The 19,499-nt window shown below is 32.3% G+C and overlaps 1 protein-coding gene across 15 annotated transcripts; it reads left to right on the top strand.

Moving 5' to 3' along the window:
- Positions 1-61: 61 nt before the first annotated feature.
- On the top strand, positions 62-18,716 carry LOC105347418 (CYFIP-related Rac1 interactor B). 15 transcript variants are annotated; one of them, XM_011456507.4, is made up of 12 exons: positions 62-200; positions 5,413-5,467; positions 7,950-8,043; positions 9,907-10,028; positions 10,758-10,863; positions 11,087-11,223; positions 11,664-11,738; positions 12,852-12,881; positions 13,764-13,969; positions 14,125-14,251; positions 14,822-14,892; positions 16,343-18,716. In XM_011456507.4, exons 1-12 carry the CDS (start codon positions 94-96, stop codon positions 16,407-16,409), a joined length of 1,197 nt encoding a protein of 398 aa, XP_011454809.2. In that variant the 5' UTR covers positions 62-93; the 3' UTR covers positions 16,410-18,716. The 15 variants fall into 15 exon arrangements, with proteins under 15 accessions (XP_011454809.2, XP_019930538.1, XP_011454806.1 ...); XM_011456504.4 differs by lacking the exon at positions 7,950-8,043 and adding an exon at positions 8,106-8,203 and having other exon boundaries at positions 107-200; positions 5,413-5,535; XM_011456503.4 differs by having other exon boundaries at positions 107-200; positions 5,413-5,535.
- The last annotated feature ends 783 nt before the right edge of the window (positions 18,717-19,499 follow it).

Raw genomic sequence — 19,499 nt, 5'->3', positions numbered from 1 at the left:
TTTATTTCTAAAAGAGTTTATTATGAAAATGAACTAATTCGTGAACATCAAACGTTTGTTAAAAATTAAATAAAGAACCAGCATTAGAAAATTATGGGAGACAACTCTGAAATTTTCGTTGGCAAATGCCTTATTTGGAGAGTGGGTGACCCGGAAATATTCCCGTACATCAAGAAAAGGAGACGGGACCAGAAAACACGGTATACTTATTATTATATTTGTGTGTCTTTCTAAGTTAAAGTTTTATTTTCACGACCGGGTGTTCCCGTTTCCTCTATATGGGTGTGTGTATATATTGTTTTATATTTTCTCTTTCATCTTCTGCGATTTTGTACGCTTATTTACTTCCTTCATCACAACTTTCCAATTTAGTAGTACAGTATCGGGACGTCTATTTATAGAGAAACTGGCTCTTAAGTTAACCGATTTATAACACTAAATATGTACATGATGTGTATCGTAAGAATACATTCTTTGTGTAATATCTACATCATATCAAAGATCAGTTCATGAGGAAAAGGAGAAGTAAACATTATTTTAGAGCTTTATCTAGAGCTTCCTGTTTTTGTCAGGTAAGTGTACAAAGAGTAAAATGATAGTAAAACACAAAGTGCACTGTGGTCACACTAGTCTGTTTATGGGGTTTGATGCAGAGGGAATTTTTTAAACATGCTGTCAGCTTCAAGTATGCCATTGGTCAGTATTTTTTGTGTCTCTGAAGGTTATACACATATCTTAATAATATACTGACTATGGACATAACAGTAGTATGATATATATGATGTACACTTGAACTATAATCACAAGTTCTTGCTTGTATAAGTCGCTGTAAATAATACTTACTGTTATATACTTCAAAATTACATCAATCATAGCTGTATTGGGATGTAACACCCAGCTTTGCATTTATTAAGTATTTTTAATGCATTATATACATGTAGTATGTAGTTTTGCATCAGTGAAACAACCTGAACTAGGGAAATAATTTAACTCTCTTGGGAAATATATAATTCTTTCCTCTACCTAAACTCACCATTGATCAAAGTCCAGATATTGTCATGCATGCGTAGCTTTGTGCAATCAATTAGTATAGTATTGATTAAAGGAACAACCGTCACAGTGTTTTACTTCTGGAGCATCATTTTTTCATGACTGGCATTGATATAATAGATCAGTTTCACTCATGTGAGATTATTGTCACATTATTCATACCAGAGTGCCACAAGGAACAGGATCATATGTCAATTCAGGAACAGGTGTATTGGAGTTCTAGCTTCGAGTAATGTTGCATTTGTGGTAAGGATAAGGATTACCTGGTAATTGATTAGCGTATTCTATCAATGTACTTCTAATACATATATCTGGATGCTTCAAGAACAAAGTACTGTCCAATCTTACCTTAAATTTAAACCGTATAGAAAAAATAATTCTGAAGAAAATGGAGTAAAATTATTATGAGAGCAATGTAGTGTAAAGAATTTTTTTTTATGTACCATAACTTCTTGGTGTAAGAGAGGGGTGACAATTGGAATGAGGGCTTCAACATTTTAATACTGAGCTATACTAAGAATAAAATGCTCTGAAAAGAAGGCTATACTGTGGAATCATTTAAATTCATGGGGGCCAATTTTCATGGATTGTGGGTTATTTGCTTATTCATGGAGATGTAATTTTGTGGATGCATCAGTTTTAAATTTAGATTCAGTAAGAAAACTAATTTTTTCATAATTTGCTATTGTTCAGGATGTAAATAATTGGTAGAGGGCTACCCACAAAGAGTACGAAAATAGAGCCTCCACAAGTTCTAATGATTTTACAGTATTTTGTGAGGTCAAATACATGTAGAAGGAAGATGATATGAATTTTAGAATACAGTAGAGATATTTTGCTACTTGTAACTTTGTAAGACATTGTTTCTTATGGGTTAATATGGCAAGGTTTAACATTGATTTTGGTGTTTTTTTTTGTTAAAATAGTACTGTAAAAGTGGAGTGTGATTAAAATGGGTAGCAAAACCTGGGCCAGCGGATTTTTGAAAATGAAAACTGTGTTTCTTCTGGGAAAATACTTATTTGTTCTGCATGAAAACTACAGAAATATTCTGTTACAACATATGATGTCTTCGCCGAGAGTTTTATTATCAAACAATACGTTTTTCAATAAATATTGTGGAATCATTAGAATTCGTGGTGGCTCATTTTTCGTAGTATTTGTGGGTAGCCCTCCTCAACAAATTTACATCCTCAACGAACGCAAATTTAGAAAGAGTTATATATATATATCTATCTTACTGAAATTGAAAACCGACGCATCCACGAAACACCCATGAATAAACAAAAAAAACCACAATCCACGAATATTGGCCCCCACGAAAATAAATGATTTCACAGTATTACAGATTGTAATTTTCCTAGTGACTAAAATGTGTAGTAAACCTTAATTACTCATTTTGGTGTTTATCTTGATATCGAGAGCAATAAAACAATTCGATGTGCTGGAGCAATGAGTTTTTTTTCCAGTAATCAGAAAAATCCCAGTTTTAATTTTCAAAATCCCAGCTCAGCCCTGGTTTTACTACCAAATATAGTCACTCTCAAAAAAGTGTTAATAATTTACAAATAGCTGTCTTAAATTGGCGGAAATGTAATGCCACTTACTTGTCTATAGAGTAAATTGTGTTATCAAGCTGTATTTTTTTGTTTTAAAACTGCAATGAATCATCATTGAAAAAAGATATATTAAGTGTCAGAACAAGTATTATACAATTTTTCAAGGAAAATGAGAGCATCTTTTCAAGTGCATGAATTGTTAATTGATAATTCAGATTGAAAGGAGTCCTGCATCTTTGTTGTGTACATAACATTGTACAGTAAATACAAGTGCTGCACTTGTTCTTGTGATATTCTTAACAACTAAACATATGGTGTTGAATGCTAATACGTAAGCCCTTTTATAACCTAACATTTCTGGTCTGTGCATAACATAGGAATAGGGACACTTGCCTACTAAAGACAGAATATACCAGTATACTTCTAGAAAAAGTCTACTTTGTCAGGATTTTTTTCAGACTTATTTTTTGGAAATTTGTGTCTTTTTTGGCACTGAAATTATTCAATATTTCTTACTTACTAAGTTTTATAGAGCCTGAAGTCAGTTTTGGAATATAGAACCATTTTAACAAGAGCTTGGACTTTGGGTAGTTGTGTCAAACGGCAATATGACGTAGGCCTGTCTATTTCATTGTAGGCCACTCAGCCATGGCTCTTTGAAGTCAACAAGATTTGCCTGGCTTTTGAGCGAAGATTACGCAATCACAATTGGTATATATTATGCTTGAAACCAGCATCATTTTAACATGTTTTGACCCAAGAAATAGTTACGTCCTACTGAAAGTCCAAGGCAGTGTTAAAATGATTCTATTGAAGACAGTTTTCAAAAAATGGTTAGATTTCCGGTGCTGTGCAGACAAATTGACTGAAACTACAGTATATTGATTGTGATTTGATTTTGTCAGAAGCTGTATGATCAAAATTGAATTCTAGCATTGGAAATAGGTGGGGAAATAAAGTTTAAAGTTGGAGTAATTCCAAAATGGACCCTTGCTTTAGTTGTAAAAAGCCATGAAAACCATCAATGTTTTGTATACAGTATACTCTTTTACATGATATCCACGATTTTAACTCAGGTAGAGCAGTGTGAGTTCAGTCGCAAAGTACAGGTACTTCTAGTGGCTATAGTCAGTATAGTGTGATTTTCTTCTAGTACAACTTCATTGTCCATTGTAGTAGGTGGTGTGTTAGACTGTGTGGCAGGTGATTTGTACTGTAGTACACGCACTGGTCTGTGAAGCCTGTGTAGGTTATCCCTGTGGTATGTAGGTAATGCTTACACTCAGGTGCTTCATTTGAGGAGTAATATTAATTAATAACAGGGTTAATGGACCAAGAAATGTAATGCTAAGTAAAGAACTGGAAAAAAGTTTTACCTGCAGTATTAAATGACTATTGAAGGCAGGTACAATTGTAATTTTATAACCCTGGGAACTCTCTCTCTCAATAAACAGAAATATATGATAAAAATTACAAGATTATTAGTGTTTTTATTATTAAAGGAAAAACAAATCTAAAGTTTCAGCTAGTATACTGGTAATTGATAGAGAATTTCTTAGAATTATGAAGGAGGAAAGTGAATGCTTTTAAACACTAGAGAATAATTTTCATGGAAAACATTTAGTGGAGACAGAACATATGATTCCAGCATATAGTACATACCTGGGAAACAGATGTTAATGGTGTAATCTTGACACAGGGAGAGTAGGTGATATTAATGTGCATTTTTGTCTTAGATACTGCAGTATAACAGAAGAATCATTTATTGGATGTGGCATTTACCCTTCTGTATACAGCTGTTTATACACATGGGCAGGGAGAGAACAGTATATTATGACTTTTTGACCTATAAAAGACATAGAGAGTCTCTGAACTGTTTTGTGTGAGAAAGACTCGTATTAGGGGAAATTGTATTTTTGATACTTTATATTCATCTGAAGTTGTGTTATAACATGTGAAACCAAACGCTGGAATTGACAATTCTGATAGAGATGATAAACATGAGATATACGTAGTCACTGGTATAACCAGAAAAGTGATTGACTTCCTGTAAGAGTTCACTAAGCCCCTGAGTTCCGTTAGTGATGTTTGTGTACTGCTCCTAGGAGAGCGTGAAGTTCGTACAGAGCGGGGGTATGGATCGCAGTGTCTACATACTGGATCAGCTCTAGTCATTCAATACCATTTAACAGTGGGGTAGGATTTCAGCTCTTTTATCATACTGGTTGATTGACCCCATGTCAAGGTCAATTACTTAAAATGTGTATATCTTTTACCTGGGAAAAGGTTCCTGATTTCTTTATTTATGGTTATATGTTTTAATCTTTTTTTACCGGGTAATTGCCTTGAGAATAATTTCTTATTGAGATGGTTGAAGAATATCCTGGACTATCAATCTGCTCTTTGTAAACTTGTATGTGCAAGTTCAGAGATATTTCAGGGTATCTTTTGTTAGCAAACTTAATCCATGTACATGCATTAAAGAAGTTTTTAGATTAACAAAATATTCTCTAACTTTTAATTCTCAGTGTTTATCTGCTGCATAGCTGTATTTAAATTGTTAGATTTCTTTTGTACCCTCACAACTGTTTTCCTTATTTAAAATTTAAAACAAAGATTTTTAAAAATATTAAATCAAAGATACATTCAGAATTTGAGTTATAAGGAAGTTTAACTTATAAAGAACACTTAATTTTAGCTAAAAATAAAGGGAAGGAAATGGGAATGTGTATAAGACTGTGTATTAATGTCGTCAATTTTCATGTACTTTTCATATTATTTATTATTTTGTTCTGTCTTTCAGATTAAATTTAGTCCTAACATTACAAACTCAAAGAAAGCTGAGGAACTTGAACAAGGTAGAAAAGGGTGTAGCTGTTGGTTTCAATTAGGAAGAAACTTGGGGCAGACAAAGTGGTAAAAAGAGGTAATTTATAATCCCTCAACAGGTCTTTGAGGAAGTAAATCTAAAGGGAAACTTGTAAAATCTTCCTCTCTCCATGATAGAAAATCATATCAATTATGCCCTGTTTAAGGCTCAGAAGAAATTTTAGAACCCCAGAAGAATTGTAAATTAGCTGCATTTGAACTCTTTCTGCCAGAGATCTGTAGCTTGGGATTATAAAAAAGCTACAGTGTGTTCTAAGTATTGATTAAGTATTTCCTTCATGCATTGTGTCACCTTTATGTGTAAAACCCCCAGCACAAATAACACTGATAGGGATGATACCAAGGCTATCATCATGATCATGGCTAATTACTGGTATTTGTTTACCCCTCATTGATCTGTGCTGTATAGAGGAGGCTTATCCTCAGCTAGGGACTCATCAGCTGTTAGTGAGTATTGTGTGTATATGTGTACATTCTTGTAAAATTTGATCAGTGTAATATACATGAAGGAATATTAGCCACCTAAAACCATTTGAGAATGTTGTACACATACCGATATATAATTCATATATCCTTTAAATTTATGGACACTGTTTGTTGATTTTTTTTTCCATTGAAAATTACAACAATATCATGTTTAAAATAAAATTCTACATTAATTAAATTTTAGTGTATTAAACAGGTTTGGAGCCAGTAAGGCCTCATCAATGTACTTGTGTCAATTGTCAACAATATAAGTGTGTGTGTTCAATTTTGAATAAATGAGTAATCTTCAATCACCATGGGTGTAAAAGGAAATATCATTCAATTAAAAAAGATGTACTAATGTATATATAGGATCTCTCATGATTTGCAATATATGATTTTTATCCAACTCGTTGCGTGTCTTCTATCCCCGAGCCTTAGGATCAGGGATAGAAAACTTCGCATCTCGTTTGATCTGATGATCTGCGCCTGGCAAGTTATCGTGATTCAACCCTTTGGATCAAGTTACTGTTATAATAATATTCATTATTTGTTTGATTACGGTAATTCCTAGCTCTCTGATTGCCTGATATCCAACAATCTAGAAAAAAATAGAATGTTATATTCACCTGCATGTGACCTAGGAGGTCAATATTAACATTTGATTTTTCTATACATTGGACTAAAAATACTGGTAGATCATCCAATGAAAAATTGTGTTCTCAATTGTTCCGCTATTAAAGATAAAATCTACGCTTGATAAAACTCTATTTGATATGTCTGTATCAATTCTTTGCAGAATCATATAATAAAACAATTATTGTTGTTTTTCGATCAATACAATGATTAAGCTACCCTCGAAGTACAATATTCACCTCCCTTTCAGCTCAACGAATATTGTACTTTGAGGGTAGCTAAATCATAGTATTGAACTCAAAAAGAGCTATAATTGTGTAACATGAGTGATATCCACTACATATTAAGATAAACATGTGATAAAAAACATGATATTTATACACACTAGGTTGAAAAACTAGAAACATGAATTGAGTGCTTTTCTGATTTATAATGTCAAAAAGTCAGGATTTCCTTGTGATGATTTCCCATTGTTAGGGTTTAGACTTAAAATTTGTTTTAAGGAAGGTTCCTTGTGTAATTATTAACATGACAAGGAATTGAAAAGGGATTTGCAGCTTGACATAAACCGCCCAAGATCTGGCAAATAGTATGCACAACGAATAGGACAACTGCATTAGGTCACATTTTGCTTTTTAAAGGAAATAAAGAATTAACTTGCCTGACATATTTTAGGGTACCGGTACTTTTAAGTTGTCTTTGCCAGGGTGTAATATTGAAAACATTTTTAATTTAATCAAATGAATTCATCTCATTAAATAATTTAGGACTAGACAGGTTTTCTATAAATGTATGTCTTGCATAGAAAGTACATAGATCAGGATGCATGTTTACCAGAGTACTAAATGTACAAAAGTAAACTAAAAACTGGGCAAAAAGCATGTTATTCATGAAAATTTATTAAAAAAAGAAAAAAACCTACCATTTTCGCAAGCCAAGGATTTTTGGTCCACTCTGCTCCCCTTAATTAATATTAAGCTCTGCCATGGGTTTAAGGGAAGTGATAATTGACCGAAAACCCTAGCTTGGCTAGTGAAGATGTGTTTCATGATATAAGTTTTTAAGATTAGTTAAATTGATTTTAATAAGCATGCATATACTTATAATTAATAGCTAAAATAATGCTAAAACCATGGAATATCGAACATGTGCAAATTGATGGTGCGGATATTTTTTTTCGGGGTCTTTATCTTTCTTAGCAATTACGGTAATTGTAGTTTCAGAAAAAAATTGGATTGACATTATCAAAGTAGGTGACACAATTGTACAAGTACTAGTATATAAAAAAGTTATATGCAATTTGTATAAATGTATCTCATTATATTGTAATGTGATATTTTGATTTTACAGAATTGCCATTTTACCATGGGAAATTTGTTAAAGATTCTGTTGCGAGATGAAAACGCATCCTCAAACAAATATGACATTTTTGTAGATTTTGAAAGTAAGTGTATGCCATATTGAATGCATTGTAATCTGAATTTCCTCTGGTCATGATTTTTGCAGCTGTATCCTGCCAACTGTAATGGGAAATTTGTTAAAAGTTTTATGTCAGGCCGACTCCTCTGCTTCCAGAGACTATGACATTTTTGTTGACTTTGAGAGTAAGTTTTTCTTCCAATGAAAACGAGGTGCCTGACTCCCACTGAATGTTGTCAATTCTCAAACTTTATTTTGCCTGGCTGCTTTTTTTTTTTAGTGTGTATGGGCTACTTAATTAACACCCATTTTCAAACATACCAGGAAATTCTGGGTACTGATTTCCTGATAATAGATGAATATATAAATGGTATCAATATGTTGGTGATATACCAACTAATTTAAAAGAAGAATTAATTACACATGCAGATATGTAAAATCTGAAAGAATGCCTTTTTTGAGTAAAATTAAAATCAACCAAATTAAATGACTCTTCATATCAAGTTCCCCTTGTAGTTTTGATTACATGTACCATTGTCCTATTAAAAGCAGGAAAATTACCAGTACGTAAAAAAAAATATATTTAATTAATTGGTAATAAGATAAAACTTTATTCCTGATCGTTAGAAACTTATAAATAGACCATTCCCCTACAGCACAAGTCAACTAGCTATTACAATTGCAGTTCAACCATTAGCTTAGAAAATAATTTCATTATAATTATGGTAGGTCAACTGAATCTGTCATATGACCGATTGCTTAATATGTCATCCATTGATTTTTAAAAACATTTTAAACATAAAATAACATTTAAATCCAGCCCTTTTGCCCACTGGCCATGAGAGCAAATGGATTGAAAATACATGGAGTGGATGGAAATCTAAATTGTGCTGGTCATTAAACTAGAAATACTGTATACAGGGAAATATTCGCCCTCGTTTTATTTTCGCCCCTTTCACCCTTGTTGTCAGAGGGCGAATTTAAGACTGGGCAAATACCAATGTTTCATGTTAATTCTTTGGTACACAATCGTGTTTGCATGGGCGAATTTAAGATGGGGCGAAACCATTTGCAAGTGTAGAAGGGCGAAAATAACACAGGGCAATAATAACCCTGTATACAGTAGTTCATAAACATGAGACATCCTCGTCAGAGTTATCCTTCTTGGCTGAGAGTTTATTGTTTCTGTGTTATATACATAAATCCCACTTTATTTTGTGTCCTTTTAAAAAAAATTGCAAGAGCAAAATTTTTTGAGGCATTTTTTCAGGCTAACACTGCTGTGTATTGATCTTAAACTGGTAAATACAATTTCCCAGATACTGTAAGCATGGCATACCTGCTAGAGACACCTGAAGAACCATGATGACTGCATGAAGCCTGCTAATAATAGCAAATTTCCCTGTAGACATAGAATGTGTCTTGTAAATATACTCATTTCAATTCTGGTTCTTGTTGATCTGCATGCTACTCATAGCAACAACGACTTCATATAGTGTATATTATTGTATAGTGATCGATACATGTAGTCAATAAAGCTCCACTTATTTACCGTTTCAACTATATACTGCATGCTCAATTATAGATCAACACAAATTTTAATTGTTTCTATATATTTTAAATTTAACTAATTTCTCTCCAGATAGTTATTCATTTTTTTTTTCATCTTTGATGATGTAATTTTTCAACTTTGTATCTAGTATGCACATTTTTACTTTTCATAAAAAGAATTCTACACTTGATTGATTATTTGAGACTATTATCATGACATTTCTGCTATTTTCTTTTACAAACTTTTTATATTTAGGCATGGATTTTAAATTGATAATGTTATCTACTGCATTCTTTTGTGTTTGGTGTTTAAATAAAAATTATTGGATAATTACAGGTGTTCAGCCAACTGATGAAGAGAAAGAAGTGTGGGAGAAAGTACAAGCTGTTCTAAATGAGAGTCAAACGATATTACAGGATATACAACAGTATACAGGGGCCACAGAAGATATCAAACAGGTTAGCAATAGGGACAGGAGAAGACTTTAAAAAGTTCTACCCCATAATGATATATTTCATCCCATTGTCCATCCTATTTTACCATCCTAATTGTATGCTTTTGAGTGTAAAATCATGTGGCCATGTGAATCAAAGAAGATGCCAAGAACAAAAAAATATATTTGTATAAGATCTAAAGTCCTTAGATTCTCCAATCCTCAGCATCAAAGAATTATTTTTATCCTAAAAATATTATTTATCCTTCAAAATTTATAAATGAAATAACACAGAAAATTGTCAATGGTATCCATGCATTTAATGAAGTTATTATGAAGTTATTACATTTTGGCCACAATGAATACAATGTAATAACTAATGTATAGAAGTTGAGATCAAATCCGAAAAAAGAAAAGGTTGTATCAGTGCAACAGTGGCTCGAAGCCCTTTACCTCTAGGTAGTAGGTACATGTAGTAGGTCTCCATGGAGCCACTAAGCCAAGCAGTTCGTTGAATGGCTTATTGTAATATTAACACTTAAAGACTAATTAAATTTGTCTATATAAAAAGCAAATTTATTGTACGAATAAAAAAAAATCAGGATATTTAGAGTTGTCAAACATTGCTGAGGATCGGCTATTGTTAATTATATAACGGTACTACTTCATCTCTGATGGGGTAGTTAATGAAAAAGGTTATCTTCTGTATAAATTCTTCTAACAGTTAATGCGTTAATATAACTTTCTATTTCAGGCCATCAGTAATCCAACAAACGATGCTTTCCAGGAGAAGGCTTGGCTGGCAGTTTGTCCATTGGTAGCCAGATTAAAGAATTACTTTGAATTTGCTAATAAATTAGGTAGGGGGAAGACTCTTTTATCTAGGATTATGTAATACATGTACTGGGATGTTTTCTTACTTGATGTGCATGTCCTCCAGCATCTTTTGTATAAGTTTGTTTCATATTTCAGAAAATACTTTTTTGAACTTTTCAAGGCATTTCTTACCATGATACTGTCCCCTGATTTACACCTGTGCTTGTTGTTTATTGATTTATGAATAATCATGTTTTATATTTCCAGAACACACTGTCCATGACTTGTTAGAGGTGCTATGTTCCATAGATAAAACTCCCAGGGAACATTTAGAGACTCAGCAAGCTTGTTTTAAACAGTTCGCTCAGATTTTAGACTTTGTTCTTAGATTTGATGATACAAAGGTGAGTAAATATGTGAGAGAGAGAGAGAGAGAGAGAGAGAGAGAGAGAGAGAGAGAGAGAGAGAGAGAGCTATCTGTATTTATCAACCTCTAAGAGAATACTGTATGCATGGGTTTTTTTTCGCCCTGTGTTATTTATGCCCTTCTACAGTTGCAAAAGGTTTTGCCTTGTCTTGAATTTGCCAAGATAAAGTTGTGTTAAAAGAAAAATAATCTGAGACATGATAATTTTCACAGTCTTAAGTTTGCCTGCTCAAAAATGAGACCAAATGTGGCAAAAATATAAGGGGGTGAAAATCTATCTGTGTACAATAATTCAAGTGAACTCTTTAACTCGAGCACCAGTCACACAATTGAAGGGAGGATGCTTGTTTGATTTTAATTACCTCATCGTGAATCTTACTTGTACAGTAATACAATGTATCAATAAATCTATTTCAGATGATAAACCCATCAATACAGAATGACTTCAGTTATTACAGACGAACGTTGAGCAGGATGAAGATGGCAAATGAAGTAAGTCTTAGAATAAATAACTAATTAATCAATCAATCTGATTGCACATTTGTTTTGTTTTTTCAGTAATACCCTTGTTTTCTCTCACAATTGGATGGTATGTTTTGTATCTTCATGTCTTTCTTCGATAAATGACCTTAATAAGTCATCCATGTGATATGTATATGTACTAACGGTAAGCAAAGTGTACCGTGTTTTTTTTCTACCTCATTTATGGTGTACCGATAGGACACCAAAATTCACAGAATATGAAAATTTGTACAGTGTTTTGAATTTCTTGCTAAATGCTGCTCATTTTGTTCTTATTCTCCCTTGCGAGACACTGGAAACCCTCACCTATGTCTGACACATGACCTTCAGACACTTGTGTAGTATACACAAACTGTCGTGCGTGAATAATTATCGCCAAAATCCAAATCAAGATTCCCCTTTCGGAAGCCTAGGGTGCTTAATTATAACTGTTAATGGTTCATAACTTGATAAAAAAGATAAAGCCAACTTAAGATTATACATTTATATGACCCAGCTCTCCAAACGTAATATATATGATGGTTAAACATACCGGGTATTAATTACCATTATTGCGCTGAAAAAAAGGATATGGTTTTAAGTTTCTCTTGTGCTGAAATTTATGTGTAGATTTGTGAGAAAAATGTTATTATAAAACACAATATATGAGATTTTAAAGCATTCAAAACTCCACTACGACTTTTAAAATAAGACACTTGCGACAATGCATACATTTGTTAGTTTAGAAGAAAGGTGCCTTAATATCAGAAGAATGTAAGCGATTTTTGTGCCGTTTTTTGATTAGCAGTGTACTGTTTCTTCACCCAAATTCCAGCTTTTTTATGACAGTCACTCCTGTACAATTTTGTGGTCTTCAACTTATCACATGTATGCCTAAAGTTCAGTTGGACAATGTTCAAATTTCAGGAAGAAATGACTTAATGTAGTATGCTGTATCTGTGTGTATAAAGGTTATGGTAAAATAGAGGTTCTTTTCCTTTGTTGTTAGAGTTTTTTTTAGGTTTGACAAAGAACAGCTAGATACATAAAATTATTTGAGAGCACATTAAAATTGATCTGTAAGAAAGGTGAATTTGATTGCAGGTTCCAATTTCACATGACGTAAAAGCTACGGTATCTATTATTTAAATATGTACAGTATATCATAAAGTAATAGCCCAACAATATGTGTACAATATTGATTAAATTGAAATCAGTAATGACAGATAATTAATTTAAAACAAAACAGTCATCTGATGTATCTATATTACATGTACTGGGTATATTAATCAAATGTTATACAATGAGATACATGTATAGTAATTATATCACTGTTAATGATATGTCAGTTGTCATGCACACTTTTGATGATTTTGACAATTCTTTTTTTTTGCATTTTGAATTTTGTTTTGAAAGCATCTTTACATTTTGATTTATACTTCATATTCCTTTATTCATCAATGTAATTTATATTTTGGTATTTATCTCATCTTAAAAACTGAAAATAGGTGATATAATAATGATATTAAATGTATGTACAGATAATTTTTTCATGTTTTGCAAACTTTGTGCTGGATTTCTTGTGCACTGTAATGAATACGAGAACTTGATGACTGCTTTCAAAGGCTGTTACCAAACAATTTGTGAATTGTGTCATGTTTAATGCATGCTTTCTGGAAAATCACAAATTGATTGCCTATTTGTGAAAACTTGAATAAAATTTTCTTTCTGGTGATCAAAAAATATTTGTGAAAAGTATTTAAGCATGATAGTTGCAACAATTAGGGTGATTTTTCGTCAAATATCATTTTGAGTACAAACGAATGTTTTCAAATAATCAGCCATTCTACAAATAATTGGTAAAGCAAAGTATTCAAATAATTGGAATTCATCAGAATTTACCATTAAAGGCATAATTAAAACTGGATACCACTAGTTCATTGACAACATTTCTAACTATGAGTGTAAGACAATCAAGTAAACATGATTGATAATGAATTTCTGCTCGTTACACAGGATGACAACAAGGGAAATGAGAATGTCGTGTCAAATGAGATGGCCAATCGAATGTCCTTGTTCTATGCCCCCGCCACCCCCATGCTGAAGGTGCTTGGTGAAGCCACCACCAAGTTTGTGTCCACGCACAAAGAGCTTCCTGTAGAGAACACCACCGACTGCCTCAGTACCATGGCCAACATCTGTCGGGTCATGATAAATACGCCGTAAGTGATCAGGCTTGGTGATTCTAACTTTAAATCTCTCTCTTTTTAACATCAGACTCAATAGCTCAGTGCAGAGTACTGTAGTGTGAATTGATAATTGTGTCACCTTAGTTGTTTGTTTATTGTCATGACTTTTGACTTTCTTTGAATTGTAGAGAGTACGTTGCCAGATTCCAAAACAGTGAAACCAAATTGTTTTGTCTACGAGTAATGGTGGGAGTAATAATCCTGTACGATCATGTTCATCCTGTGGGAGCTTTTGCTAAATCTTCTAATATAGATGTAAGTTCCAATACATTTACCTCAGAACATGCATGTATTAATCTATTTAGTATTTCCAATGTGGGCTTTTTTTCATTTAAAACCCAACAAGGAGTAATAGAAATTATGACCTGATATTGTTGACCAGTATTATTTCCATACATGTCAGAGTCATGTACATCTTGTCATTTGTACATAGAATATTGTATGTTCTTACAGTACTAGTTAATAGTTTAAAAAAGTAAATATTTTTTTGTTTTTCAAATCGCAAGAAGGATTCTAAGGGAGAGAATAATTGGTTTGTGTGGATGGGAGCTTGTCCTGTGGGCATCAAATGTTTAGAAAGAGAATTACTTATTATGCATTAAAATGATATCTACTAGATAATTTTTTTTCATATAGGCCTATAAAGATTTAATATAGGTTAATAAAAAATCGTTTTAGTCAATTCAATGAATTTGAACTGAAAATCATGAAATCAAAATAGGAAATAAAATTCTCTTAAACTTACCCGGTATTCAATGAAATCAAAAAATGTTATTTACCGGGTACTGTATTTTACCTGTACAACTGGAAATTAAATTGTTTCAGATCAAAAGTTGTATCAGGGTACTGAAAGAACAAGAGCCAGGAAGGGTGGAAGGCTTACTAAATGCTTTAAGGTAAGCAGGGAAAAAAATGGATAAAATGCATAATGTTTTAAAGAATCAGAAACTTACAAAGATTTATACAGCTGCTGATTTGTATGACTTCGCTAGGTCAGTGTTGAAGAAGTGTCCAGTTGTCCTATTGTATAAGAAAAATGTGCAAAGAACATATCACATATGGCACTAGAAGGATCATTCTGAGTAGAACTATATATGCATACCTTGAGAACTCTTCAAGAGGTGTAGTACATGTTATAGACCAAGAAAGTCAATTGGTACACTCCATACACAATAGTTGAGAACCAATAAAAAAAGCATGCATGAAACTAGCTGCAGGTCTGTATCTCCCTGTCTGAAAAAATTCGGATGGTCGTCCATCCGAATTTTTTCAGACCGGGAGCTACAGACCTGCAACTAGCATGAAACATACAAACATGGATTGTTGGTAAAAACAAAAAAATATACTGTTTGATACAAGCTGAGAATGCAGGGAATGGTCCACAAAGTCTACAAGAAATGTCAGATAAATAGGAGTGTGCTGAAGAACCAAATAGCAAAATATTGAATAATAAGACCAAAGAGTATAATATTTAGATAATTTCAGTTGATTTCAATATTGTTTGATATTATGAAGTCTATATAGATTATTAAATAGGGATAATTTGAGTATATGTACCAGTACCAGTATGTATCAGGATTTTTAGTACCAGTACATACATATACTTATTTTTGGATCAATTTGAATTTTGAGTACTATTATTTTATTATTTCTCAGCATTGCTAAGGTAACTTAATCTATTCTTGTAGACGTATTGGTATATATCTATTCATTCCATTTACTTGTATAGTAAAGATATACAAAGAAATCAGCTGTTACTTGTACATGTATTATGAAAACATGAAAATTACATGAAATTTAATTTCATTATTTTGTTTTTACAAAAATTAATCATCATACAACCATAGTTAATAAAGAACGTAACCAGTCATTTCATTCACATACTTATCATACATGATGTAAAGTTCGTTCAGGTAAATTAATTTTCATCAATGAATCCCCATTATCATTCTACATGTATACAGTAAAACACAGTTCTAGCGAAAACGCTTATAATGAATTGACTCTTACAGCAAAGTGATTTTCATTCCCTGTGATTTTATTTCTTGTTGTAAACTTGACGGATATAACAAATGTTTATAACAAAGCAAAATAGCCCATCCCTTGCACTTTGTTATTATAAGCGTGTTTTACTATATTTACCTTTATGCATAGAATAATTCTTTATATAAGTCTGTATAGGTCACTATTTGTACAGATCTTCGACAGAATAGCTAACAAAGATAAATTGAATTAGAAATTAAAATAAAAAAATATTGATTTTATGATTTAATACCAAGAGCATGCTCTTTCTTTTCTTTTACATCTGTAATAAGATTTAACGAAAACATTTTTTGTTGTTTCCAGATATACAACAAAAACATTAAACGAAGAGACAACACCAAAAGCGATCAAGGCCATGCTTGCAGGCTGAGCTAGTGTTTTATACCTAGAAAACCAATGCTTTATATTAATGTACTGCGAATTTCTTGAGTGAGATTGTGTGACGTTGTGTTCGATAACATGTCGCGTGTGACTGATGAGTGACAGGAGTGGTCTGTTATGTTTTTTTTCTACTGCTAATGTGAGTTGTTGGCAGCTGATGTTTTATGTATATTTACATACATGAGAGTCATAGCAAATTGTTACCAGAACAGGAATTTTGTGTGAAAAAAAGAGGCAAAAAAAAAATTCTATAGTTTCAAAACATTCAGCTGCAAACAGCTTTATGTAATTGACAGCACATTTCCGCAAGTTATTGTATTGGTATATATGATTCATTCCTACGTGAATATCTTGGGTTGGGGGGTAATTATTATTGCCCTTTACCTTTATATAAAACTGCCTGATAATTTTTTTTTATCAAATCAAAATATTATTGCACTGTATATTATTTATTTAAAAAAAAATAATTACATGTATCCTATTTGTGCTTTATAATCATTCACTGGAGTTGTGCTAAATTCAATATACATGTACAGTGCATATTCCAGAAACAAGTACTCTAAATCTGCAGTTAAAATTAAAAACCTTCCTGTTTAATCATCTATTTCTGGTGAACACAATTTTTTTCCTGTATTACCTGGAGAGAGTTTTGAAATACACCTTTTTGAAGGAGCTGGCTTCTGCTTAATATTCATCTCTTTAGATCTTTTGTGTACTTTTAATGTTTTGTGATACTTCTTATTCTTTTTATAGAATTTTCATATACTAACTGTTAAGGGCGAATTGGGGAGAAATACAATGTATAGTGCTATTATAAATGTTTATTCAAGTCTTTGTTAACAGCTCAGTTTTTCTCCTTCTGTAATTTGGAGCATGGGAAACAGGGTTGGATTAGATTTAGTCATTATTAATATGTGAGTACAAACAACAGTATATATATAGGAGAGAAAGTTATCAGCTAGATGTACCAAAAATACGACATTTTTTGTTTCTTTGTTATATAAATATTATATAGTTTATCTCTTTAAATATTAAATAATTTCAGGTACTGTGGGTTATTGATGTTTCAGTTGACAATTGATTCTTCCACTGAGATATAGTTTACTGTAATTTTACTAGTAACTAGAAATATGAAATTACAAAGATTTGCTTCATAAGGGATGAAATAAGAGTGGCATACTTCTGTGTAAATTGAGAATATATTTGTACATGATCCTCTTTGATTTATAAATCATTTCTGATGAAAACGTATCTGCATCTCAACAGTATAACAATATAATACATTTCTGTCCTCAACTTAGTTATCGAAATGTTTTTCTTACCCTTTCTCAAAGCCATGACATAATATTGCAATAATTGTTCTTCAGAAACTGTTTGTCTTAGCTGTATCGTAAGTGTAAAGAATTGTTTGAATTTTATGAAAGAATTGAAGATTTGGAATCCTTCTTTTAGCTAATAGCCAGGGAGATGACAATTCAGCTTCTGAAGAACATATCATTTCTGTGCTTCAACAAAGTAAGACGTAGAGGGCCTCTATACTTAATTAATGGTCAAAATTGTATATTTATCATTTATATTCTGTGAAAAACTTAACCAACAAAGCCATATTCTGTATATTGCACTTGATGTATTATAAAAAGTTTGAAACATTCCAGTCTCAGCATATCCTGTACTGCATTTGTAAAGTTGTATTAAACATGATGATAGCAGGGTGTACTCGTGTATTTTTGAGAAAGAGATGTGTTACTAAGAAAGCTGCATAATGTAAAGTTTGTATTACAGTGACTTTGTTTGAAACTTTTTCATACACCATGCAGTATAGTATTGCATTGATTAAAAAAAAAAATAGGCCAATGCTTTTCTTTTATTCTGTGCTGTGCAGAAATGCTTGGAATCAAAGACTGAATTTGTAAACCATTTTACATTATGTTATTAATAAGCATTGCAAATTATTTATGCAAAAATGTGCATGTTAATTATATTGTTTTAACCAGTGATGCTAAACGTCTTTATAACTGTAAACTGGGCCGAGCTCTTGATTTTAGTGTTGCCATAAAACAAACAGAAAATCATTTATTTAATGACATAAATTTATGTGTTTTTATACCTGTATTCTATGTATTGTAATTCATTTCATTTATTATCTTCTAGAATACATGGCATTCACTGTGAAAGGTGTATTTGTTTATGTTAGAGAATTGTGTTGCAAAATTAAACTGGCCAAAACAAAGGGAAAAAAATTGAAAAAAATTATTATTTTATATAGATCAATGACAATAAATGTTTTAAAAAACTTTTTGAGTCTCAGTTTTAGGATTTACTGAATAATCTGTTGATAACCAGTTTCGACTTATAATATTCAACCTTACCCAGACAGGACTGGATATACAGGCCCACAACAAACTGTGTTTTTGACACTGACTACCAAAAAATCATGGTCTTCGTAAATTGGTTGTTCATTTAAATCGCAACATGTGAAAGGCGTTGTTTCTCTTTCCTTGCCTCTTTTCCTTCAACTTCTAAGTATAAGCCACGATCGACTTCTTCTCAGTACAAAAACAGTTTGCTGTACAGATCTCGCCTATATGAACATCTTACAACGGTATTGTAGAAAACTTAAAAATGTATGCGCTTATTTTACATTCAAAGAAAATCAACTTCAAAGCAAAACAAACCAACAGTTTATTATAGGTTCTTGATATCATGATCCCTCTTGAAATTTTTATAGGGACAATTTTTTTCCTTCTTCCTTTGAAGTGAAGGATCATGCTTTTGTGTTGCATTTTCTCACTTCGTCTTACCATGAAAGCATGTGAAAAAGGAGGAGTCTTCAGAAATATTTACAACTAACCCATTAAAAGCTGAAAACTTCAATATAAATCTCTGGATCCTGGTCTAACAGGACTCCAGTAACAGAGTCTTTATGGTGTCTACAGGCAGCTTGTTCCATATCCTAATTGTGGTAGAAAAGAAATATTCCATATGTTGCAGAATGAGATTCAGTACTGTTGTCTGTGTCCCGGCGGCCCTTGTGACTGATCCTATTTGGCTAAAATGGGAAGACAACTTGGGAGTGGAC

This window comes from Magallana gigas, chromosome 7, assembly GCF_963853765.1.
Source record: "Magallana gigas chromosome 7, xbMagGiga1.1, whole genome shotgun sequence".
Classification (NCBI taxonomy): domain Eukaryota; kingdom Metazoa; phylum Mollusca; class Bivalvia; order Ostreida; family Ostreidae; genus Magallana; species Magallana gigas.
Note: the sequence above shows the minus strand (reverse complement) of the source record. Positions and strands in the feature narration are given on the sequence as shown.

Bases quoted from the DNA above. Each gene is read 5' to 3' on its own strand.
- LOC105347418 (XM_011456507.4), top strand. From the start codon at position 94: ATGGGAGACAACTCTGAAATTTTCGTTGGCAAATGCCTTATTTGGAGA. The intron at 8,044-9,906 runs GTAAGTGTATGC...GGATAATTACAG, and splicing joins CATTTTTGTAGATTTTGAAA to GTGTTCAGCCAACTGATGAA. The intron at 10,029-10,757 runs GTTAGCAATAGG...TTTCTATTTCAG, and splicing joins CCACAGAAGATATCAAACAG to GCCATCAGTAATCCAACAAA.